The 10690-nt window shown below is 37.3% G+C and overlaps 1 protein-coding gene across 1 annotated transcript; it reads left to right on the top strand.

Moving 5' to 3' along the window:
- The first annotated feature begins 6113 nt into the window (after positions 1-6113).
- On the top strand, positions 6114-9892 carry LOC145102858 (putative GTP diphosphokinase RSH2, chloroplastic). The gene is made up of 6 exons (XM_079040348.1): positions 6114-7020; positions 7105-7290; positions 7456-7916; positions 8010-8168; positions 8252-8603; positions 9221-9892. Exons 1-6 carry the CDS (start codon positions 6361-6363, stop codon positions 9539-9541), a joined length of 2139 nt encoding a protein of 712 aa, XP_078896474.1. The 5' UTR covers positions 6114-6360; the 3' UTR covers positions 9542-9892.
- Positions 9893-10690: the final 798 nt, after the last annotated feature.

Genomic DNA, 10690 nt, shown 5'->3' with positions numbered 1-10690 from the left:
GGGGTGAGGTCGGTCAGTGGTTTATGGGGAGTACAAAGGTGGTACTCAAAAAGACAGAATTAATTCAGTAGGTTCGCAGGTGACTTCAGATAGTAGAGAGCCGACAGAAGAGTTACGCAGATAGATGACGATCAGACTTGGAGTTTCAAGTTGGGGACATGGTACTCCTAAAGGTGTCACATTGGAAAGGTGCCATCCGATTCATGAAGCAGGGTAAGCTAGGCCCTAGGTATATTGGTCCTTTCAGGGTGATACCTCGTGTGGGCAGGGTTGCATAGAGTTTGGATCTGTTAGAGGAGCTTAGTCAGATCCATTGTACTTTTCATGTCTCTCAGCTGCGGAAATGTTTGGTTGATGATTCCACAGTGGTTCCATTGGAGGATATTAATGTGGATGGTCGCCTGAATTATATAGAGAGACTAGTGGCGATCCTTGACAGGAAGAGCAAGACTTTGCGAAACAAGGTTGTGGATCTCTTGAAGGTGTAGCGGCAACACCAAAAGGGTTTAGAGTGGATGTGGGAGCCTGAGGACGAGATGAAGGAGCACTACCCAGAGTTATTAGCGGTGGCAGATGATAGCTTCATTTTATTACTTCTGTTCATAGTTTATTTTAGTTCATTCCATCTCATTCTAGTTAATCTTCATGCATATTTTCTCTTTTTGTCATTTTTCACCTTTATCAGTACTTTCTAGTATTTTGAGCTTAATTGCAGGATTTATCAAAGGCTATTCAACATGGAGGAATACGGGACCTCTGGAAGCTTGCGGTTTGCTTGTGGACTTGAAGTGGCGTGATTGGGCTTGTTGTCAACATGATCAAGGGAGCAAGTTGGGCTTAATTTTGGATGAAGAATACTAATGATGTGAAGAGAATTTGAGCTATAGAAGATCAAGGAAGAAATGGGTCATCTTGGAGGAGCAACACTGGAAAGCCTAACGAAAAAAGCACACAACGTTGGAGTTATGCTCGCATAATTTCCTAGTTTTCGCGAGAAACACTGTAAGTTAAGTTACACTTACTTTACTTTTAAGTGTGACTTATATTTATGTTCATCGTCGTTATTATGAACCTATAAATAATATTTATCTATAATACCAGTTGTTATACTTATTGATCTAGTTATAGGATTGATGTCTAGGAAAGATATGGTGAGATGTTTAAAGTAGATTTCCAAATAGTATATCTACATACCAAATAGATCCTACCTTCGATACGATCTTAACTGGTCATTACTTATCTGATACAACTTACTGTTCATTTGGTCTTTTATATCTGAGATACTGTTATTATAGTCTCAAATAATATAAACGATATCTGAAAATTAGTAATATTTATATCTAGGTCTTTTAAAAGAAAAAGATAAAGTGATAATTGAAGCATTGACTTAACTACAAGTCTTCCACCTTTAACCAGGTGAGTGCATACTTTCAAGAGCATAATTTTAAATAAAAGTACGTGTTACTTTAAATATCAAATATATGCTAAATGCTTAATGCTTGTATTCTGTGCCAAATATATATCATGTATTATGATATTATTGCATTAAAAAGAATCTGTATTGGAATTCGATTATTTACATTGTAATATTGTCTAGTTATATACTAAGGTTTGTAAAGTATGCTTAGTTTGAAGTAAGTTGAATAAGTGAATAGTCTCATTTGGGGACATGTGCGAGATTAAGCACATTGTAGTAGTCCTCCTCTTTCAAGGCAACCATAAATCGTGGATCTGTATTAGACAACCGTTAGGTATGTATGGGTCATCTACCAGAGTAAGATGAAAACACTCGATTATTCTATACGGTATTATGAATTACATTGCTAGTGTGGGCTTATAACCTTTAGACGTAGATAAAATGTGATACCATATTTATAAAATACTCTAAGTGTTGGTTTCCTTTAAATGTGAAATGACCCAAAAATATGACCCAAAAATTTCAATTTTTATTATAACAAAAACCATGAAACTGAGTATCACATAATAAAACCATTCGTTGCGTGTTTCAAAAACCATAACAAAATACTGTGAGAAAAACTGTATCACAACTGTATCCAAACATATCAAGAGACTGAATCAACTCCCAGGACAAAAACTGAAGCGGTGGTGTGTGCGATGCCATCATCCCGAGCTCTTCCCTTTGCTTGCGGAAGTACCTGAAACCAAAACTGAAACTGTAAGCACGAAGCTTAGTGAGCTCCCCCGAACTACCACATACCACACAATAACAAATAAAGCACATACTGGGCCTTGCCCACTACATCGGACCGAAGTCCGGAACTAGCTGCATCGGACCGAAGTCCGGAACTGACTGCATCGGACCGAAGTCCGGAATTAACTGCATCGGGCCAAAGTCCGGAACTGACTGCATCGGACCTAAGTCCGGAACTACTGCATCGGACCGAAGTCCGGAACTGACTGCATCGGACCGAAATCCGGAACTGACTGGGACCTTGTCCCCTGCATCGGACCGAAGTCCGGAACTAACTGATCATAGCATAGCATAACACATATCAACTAATATAGACACATATACTGCATACTGCATCGGACTGAAGTCCGGAACATATAACACATAAACATGCTTGAATCACATAGACATCAAGCATACTGAATTACTGCATCGGACTGAAGTCCGAAACTACTGCTAACTAAACGGGTCGGCATTGTGGCCGTAGACCCGTTCCTACTGGAAGGAAACTCACCTCGTGAACTGGCTGCTGTGTGTATGGCTCTGGAAGCTAACTGCTGCTGCTCCGGTATCTCCCCGGCTACAAATCCATAAACACACTCAATCAGATGCTAAACACTGCATTGGGTAAAATGACTCTTTTACCCTTGGTCAAAGTCAACTCTCCCGGTCAAAGTCAACCTACAGTTGACCTGACTCGCCGAGTTGGGCCGCCAACTCGTCGAGTCTCTAGTCTCACTTCTCAACCCTACTCGTGGCTACTCGTCGAGTATGGCATCGACTCGACGAGTCCCCTCTTCGATTCAAAAACTCAGACAAATTGCATCCGACTCGCCGAGTCGTATGAACAACTCGACGAGTTGTTCTTGAGCTAAGAAGATTGCCTTGGACTCGCCGAGTTGTATGAACAACTCGCCGAGTCCCTCCATTACTGAGTCTAACCTCCGACTCACTGAGTCCATCCTACTGCTCACTGGTCCCCACTCGGAATCACTCAAAGGGGAAAGATCGGGGACCCGCGACCTGACTCGCCGAGTCCGAAGAACGACTCGCCGAGTCACATGCATGCAGATTCTAAAAACTCGATTCTGCTCAAAACCACCGCATACAATTTATAGATCTGAGTTTCTAAGGCTGATTTACCACATAAATATAAAGGCTAAAAAGGCACTTAGAAGAGTAGATCTAGGGCTATCATGCAAAATGGCTCTACAAAGGTGATAGATCTACGATTTTGGAACTGAAACATGGCTAGATCCGAAGGCTAATCAATCTAATGTGATCTCTCTACTAAGAACAAGCTAAGAAATGGCTAAAAGAGGCTAAATATGCTTGTTAAAGAGAAATCAATCATAGAAATTGAAGGAATTCGGTTAATACCTCAATAAACTCTGAAATGGGTGCAAGACCTTGGATCTTCTGCTTCTCCTTTGGATCTAGCCTCCTTCTTCTCTTCAAAACTTCAAGATTCACATGAGAAATGCACAATTACTCAAGGAAATGATTAGGGTTTGCTAAATGATGCTCTGAGGGTGAAGGGGACGAGTTTGGGGCTCATAAGGTGGTTTAAATAGGGTGCAAACCCGGGGATTTAGGGTTTCTACCTGGTAGGCAGACTCGCTGAGTCCCGAATATGGACTCGCCGAGTCGCCGACTAACACGTGCTCGAAATCTCGTCCCTACTCGACGAGTCGGGCCATAGACTCGCCGAGTCCCTCTCAAAAACTTCTAAATAAATGTCACGGAAACAACATACCAGAGATGGGGCGTTACAAAATGACTTACACTAGCCAAAGAATCCCCTAACTGCGTAGTCAAACAGCTGCTCAAACGGTTCATCAAGTAAGGTGATTCTTCCAAATGATTGTTAAATTAGGATTTTTGAGAATCGATTGGGTTGGGTATGTATAGGTGGATTGTCTTATAGATATCTACATTGGATTATTTATCTATATTGTCTGGTAATAGTTGTTTTGTAGGATTATTGTAGATGATTATTTATCATTATAAAGATTATGGGATTGAAAACCACATGTGTCTCATCAGGTTTCATAATCCGACCCATTCAATTTATATGCATCACATGTAGTTGTACTAAGGCTGTTGAAGTTTGAATAGGATGTTGAGTAAAATAAGAGACAAACATGTAATAGTATTCAAGACCTTTTGTCTTTATGTTGTAACCTATTTTGGGTGTTAATTATGACATCCTTAGTGTTTTGATATATTGAAACAATATTTGTTACCTCAAAATATTTTAGGGTTTTTCCGCAACAAATACAACATAATATTTTAAAGCATAAAGAAATTTTTTTATCCGGTTCTGAAAAAATAAGAGATGTCACATATGACGGTACATGATCTATGATGACTGTATTCTACATAATTCAGCAACAATAAAGTTAACAAAATGTGTTATGAAATACAACAATGATAATTTTTGAACATTTTGAAAACCTCAATGGTACTTTTTGTACTAAATGTGTACTTTATTGGTATTATGTGGACAAATGGTAATACTTCAGTGGTATTTGTATTAAAAAATAACAATGTTATTTTTTACACATTTTGAAAACTTCGTTACCCTTTCGAGTCGTTTTTCCATTTATCTGTGATAATCATTTATCATAAAGTTTTATTTGAACACATGTGTGCTTCGTTGGTATTCTTTGTACAAATGGTATACTATAATGATATTTTTTTGTATTAAAAAACAACAATAATTTCATAGTAGCTAATTAGATATTCGGGTTTGGGTTGATTCTAGACAAAGAAATTAAATATCATTTTATTTTTCTTCCTATTTATCTTTCTATCTATGTGAAATGATAAAAAAATACTTTAAAATATTATTAATTATATCAAAATATCATACTTATCATAATTTCACGAAAAATAAGTAAGAACAAAAATTGTAAGAAGGTATTTAAGTAGGAAAAATTTTTAGTAGCTAGGGTGTAAACGAGTCGAGTTGAGTTGAGTAGTGCTAAGCTCGATACTCGACTCGCCTAAATTACTCAAGCACAAAGCTCGGCCCGAACTCACATCGAGCCTAAATTTGAAGCTCAATCTCGCCTTGTGTGATACTCGATACTGTTGAGCTTGGCTCTCGAGCTCGATTCGGCTCGACTAAAAAAAGCTAAAATTATTAAATATTAAAAACATTCCACATGTTTTTACATTGTTCAAAATAACAAAAAAAGTTCACAATAAACCATCTAAATGTCAATATAACATCAACAATATATGTCATTGTATCTTACATACATCTCAAAATACCAGAAAATCAAAAAGAAACATTTTCAAAAGTTTTGAAATGCAATTTAAGTCTTTACTTTTTAACTCTAAAAGCTAAAAGTGTTGAAATGTTTAATAATTTAAAAAGATGTAAATGGTAAAAATGTAATTTTATATATACTCGATTAAGCTCACTAGCTTTATGAGCCAATTATTTTACTACTCAAGTTCGGCTCGATAAGTTATTCGAGTAGCTCGAGCTCGAGCTCGACTCAATTAAAATCGAATCGATTTCAAATATTTTTTGAGTCGGATTCAAGTTTTTTATGCACTGTATTACTAATAGTAGCTAACCAGTTATTAGGTTTTGGGTATGGGAGATGATTTGTACACAACAATTTTTCTTCATACACAACAATTGATGTTTTAAAATGTTGTATTGTACAACTTTATAATGCATAAATTGTTATGTATGATAAAAATTGTTGTGTATGAATTACTTAATTTGGTATTGTAGACAGATATATTGCAAAACTGCTTCTAGAAACAATATTGTTAGATTCCGTTATTTTTGATATGTTTCAAGGGTATTTTCATAATTTCAGCAACGTTCCTTCGCCTTGCCGCTAAGCAACATGTTTTTCTTTTTTATTGATTATAAATCAAAAGATCGCCTATTCTAAACAGGAAAAAAAATAAGAAAGAACCCCTTTCTTCCTTTCTTTGACCTTCTTCATATCAACAAATTCGTCGACTTCCCAAATTAATTTCCATAAATTTTTATATAAATATCATAATTGATCTTCAATATCCATTTGTTTTCTCCTGATTTCATTCATTTCAGTGAACAATTTACTTTTTTTTTTCCTTTCTGTGTATATGATCAAGAACCTAGGTTTTAGATTTTACGAAATTGATCTGTTTTGTCAATCATGGCGGTTCCGACAATAGCACTGTACGCAAGTCCTCCAAGTAGTATGTGCTCAACGCCCTATCCATGTCAGATCAATTCACATGGATCCTATGAGTTTGATTTAAACAGCCGTTCGTCGTCGTCGTCGACGGCCACCGTTTCGTCATCGCAAAAGTCAATCATTGGCGGACTTTCTTCGCTTTTCTCTTCTTCATCGAGCTTTTCCTCCGGTGGAGCGGAAGATTTGACGTCGTTGAGAGGTGGGGAAGAGTTGAGCAATTCCTTTTCGTATTCACCTTTTGGATCGTGTTTAAAACGGGATCATCTTCATCAGAGTCCGGTGTCGGTTATTCAAGGGCCGGGTTCGTTAAGCAGTACTCCGTCGATGAGATTTTCGCCGGAAAGAGACGGTTCCTTTCGTGGTGGGACCAAGCGCTTGTTCAAAGGGTTTGTTACACACGCCATAGGCTCGTATGTCGATCATTCGTCGAGTTTTCGAATGCATGATAATTTGGCTGAAGAACTAACTTTTATCATGGATGATAATAATTTGAAAGCACCAAATCCCGATCCTTCCGCTAAAGATATGCTCTTGGCTGCGCAGTTAAAACACAATATATTCAACGACGAATTAGTAATCAAAGCTTTTTATGAAGCTGCTAAAGCGCATAAAGGACAGGTATTAACTAATGTTCTTCTCTACTTCATTTCAAATTCTTTAGATTTCCTTCTATCTATTAAAGTTGCCATATTGATCTCGTAGATGAGAGCGAGTGGGGATCCTTATTTACAACATTGTGTGGAAACTGCTGGTTTGCTTGCCACCATTGGTGCCAATGCTATGGTGGTCGCTGCAGGGCTTCTACATGACACACTTGATGATTCTTTTATGACTTATGACTATATTCTTCAAACTTTTGGAGCTGGGCTTGCTGATCTTGTTGAAGGAGTATGACTCTACATAATGCAATCTCTATCTATTATCTGTTATATGCATTTTATGTAGAGTTTAGTCTTTATGCACATTTCATGAAAGGATTAGATTTAAGAAAGTTTATGGGTAAATCTTACTTTAAATGTTTCACAAAGACTTAAATTATTTTGATATTTACAGGTGTCCAAGTTGAGTCAGTTGAGTAAGCTTGCTCGTGAAAGCAATACAGCAACTAAAACCATTGAAGCAGATCGTATGCACACCATGTTTCTTGCAATGGCTGATGCAAGAGCAGTGCTGATAAAATTAGCTGATAGGTTGCACAATATGATGACACTGGATGCATTGCCTTTATGTAAGCAATATAGATTTGCAAAAGAGACTATGGAGATATTTGCTCCTCTTGCAAACCGTTTAGGAATCGTTAGATGGAAAGAACAGTTGGAGAATCTCTGCTTCAAATATATAAACCCTGAACAATACAAAGATCTATCCTCACAACTTCTAAAATCCTTCAATGAGGCAATGGTCTCTTCTGCTGCTGAAAAACTTGAAAAAGCTTTGAAAGATGAATCCATTTCTTATCATGTTCTTTATGGCAGACACAAAAGCTTGTATAGTGTTCATTGCAAAATGCTAAAGTATGTTCCCTTCTCTCCTATCACCATACTCTGCTAAAGTATGCATATCATTAAATGTTATCTAACATTTTTTAAGTATAATTTTTGGTGTAGAAAAAAGCTGAGTATGGATGAAATCCATGACATTCATGGGCTAAGGCTGATTGTGGAGAATGTAGAGGATTGCTATAAAACATTACAACTTGTTCACAAGTTATGGTCTGAAGTTCCTGGAAAGTTCAAAGACTATATAGATCACCCAAAGTGTAATGGGTATGTTAATGAATTACTAAATACGACATAGTGTAAAGAGCTGTTTAAATTATTTTATTCTAATTACAAACTTTATATTGTAGGTATCGATCTTTGCACACAGTAGTAATAGGGGAAGGATTAGTTCCACTTGAAGTTCAAATCAGAACAAAAGAGATGCATTCACAAGCTGAGTTTGGATTTGCAGCTCACTGGAGATACAAAGAAGGCGATTGCATGCATTCTTCTTTTGTTTTACAGATGGTGGAATGGGCACGTTGGGTTGTGACATGGCATTGTGAAACAATGATGAAAGACCAATCATGCATTGGTTACACAGAAGCCATGAAACCACCTTGCAAATTCCCTTTCCATTCTGAAGATTGCCCTCATTCGTATAAACCCTCGTGTGGATCTGATGGACCTGTATTTGTAATCGTAATTGAAAGCGATAAGGTCAGTAATCAATAATCTAAAACAATCTCTTGTTTTTACTTTTTAGACCCCTACTAGACACAATATGACAGAACGGGTTATACTGCGTCTGACACGCATTCGACTGTGATCCTGATGCCAATGGGACAAAAATTGAAATTCTTTGTTCTATCCAAAAAGGAGGAACAAGATGGGACAAGGACTCGCTCTTGATCTCTTGTATGTGCAAAAGACGTAAATACCCTCCTTATCTTGATCATCAAAAATAGCTATAGAAAACTTGTCTAGTTTAGTCGAGTCCAGTCCCCTTCTATCAAACGCATCCGTAAGGCTGCATTTGTTACCTGGGACTGGACATGACGTGGTTGGACAAGCTTTCTAGGGTTATTTTTGATAATCAGGATAAGGATGGCATTTACGTCTTTTGTACATACAAGAGATCGAGAGCGAGTCCTTGTTCCTCCTTTTTGGGTAGGACAAAGAATTTCAGTTTTTTGTCCCATTGGCATCGGTCCGGTTACAGTCGAATGCGTGTCAGACGCAGTACAACCTGTTCTGTCATATCGTGTATAGTGACGACCTGAAGTTGTAACATGGTGAAAGTGGGGAAGTATTTATCTTGTGAACATTGTTTACAGATGTCGGTGCAAGAATTTTGTGGGAATTCAACGGTGAAGGATCTTCTTGCTAGGGCTGGACATGGAAGCTACACGTGGACACCGTATGGATTCTCTGTGAAGCAAGAGTTGATGCCAAAGCTGAACCATGAGCCGGTGAGTGATCCTAGTTGCAAGCTGAAAATGGGGGATGTGGTGGAACTAACTCCAAAGATACCAGATAAGTCATTAACAGAGTACAGGGAAGAAATTCAACGTATGTATGAGAGTGGAGTTTCTGTAACAAGCTCGAGGTCGAAGAGGCCAACTGCTGGTAATGTGGTTAATGGGTGGAGAAGTTAATCCAGTTATATATATATATATATATATATATATATATATATATATATATATATATATATATATATATATATATATATATATATATTATGTTGTAAATGTAAATATATTTAGGGTCAGTCTTTGTATAAAAACAGGTGGTGTTTATGTTTGTGAAGGAAGTAGGTTGAAAGAAGTGTTATGTTGTTGATAGCTCAATTCTTATATGTAATAGCTAGCAGAATAGCAGATCTCAACATTTTATTTTCTTTCCCACTTCCGCTTTCTCTTGGGAATGTGTTTTGGTAAAACGATGTAAATCTGGGAAAGGCAAAGGTGTTTGACTATTTTAGAATAAATTAATCTATTTGATGACTTTTTAGGTTCGAAGTTCAAACCCCAGATTACAAAGTGCATAGGATTTACTTAGACGAAGGTTAAATTCAATTTTGTGTTGAAATACCCTTTGTATGGTTAAAATTTGTGACAATTTTTTCTTCTTTAAAATCAAGCATGGTTTGCTGAAAATATAGGTCCCAATGTCATAAAAACCTTAAACCGCTAACCTAGTATCATAGGCGGCTAATTGACCAACCCCTAACTACTAGACCGATATATAGGTCCTAATGTCATAAAAATCAAAGTTTAAGGTGAACTTTAAAAAAAAAAAGTAATCTAAGACTATCTGGTGTGATTAATGGAAGACTTGTGAGGGGCTAACTAGGGATGAAAGTGGGTCCAAACCCGAACCGGATGGACCCGGACCCGGAAAACCCGGAACCGGTTAACGGAATTTTATGGAACCGGAAACCGGACCGGTATATAGGAACCGGTTCCGGTTTGGTTCCGGGTATGGTTCCGGGTAAAGTGTGTCTAGAACCGGAAAACCCGGAAAAATCAAAGTGGGTAGGTTGAAACCGGATAAAGTGGGTTTAGAATCGGAAAAACCGGAATTTTTTAGTAATTACTTACTACTTAGTGGGTTGAACTTTGAAAATTTTCATATTGATAACCCGACTTTGGGGGACTGTAACTCATTGAATGCGAAACCAAAATTAACAAAATTATAGTCTAAAATCATATACAAACTCTAAAATACACTCTAGAAAAACTCGCATGTCAATCCGACTTTAAACGAATAAAATATGCTTGTGTTAATATTTTCACATAATA

Source organism: Lactuca serriola, chromosome 4, assembly GCF_051521515.1.
Source record: "Lactuca serriola cultivar US96UC23 chromosome 4, Lser_US96UC23_V15, whole genome shotgun sequence".
In the NCBI taxonomy this organism is placed as follows: domain Eukaryota; kingdom Viridiplantae; phylum Streptophyta; class Magnoliopsida; order Asterales; family Asteraceae; genus Lactuca; species Lactuca serriola.
This window is presented reverse-complemented; position numbering and strand designations above follow the sequence as displayed.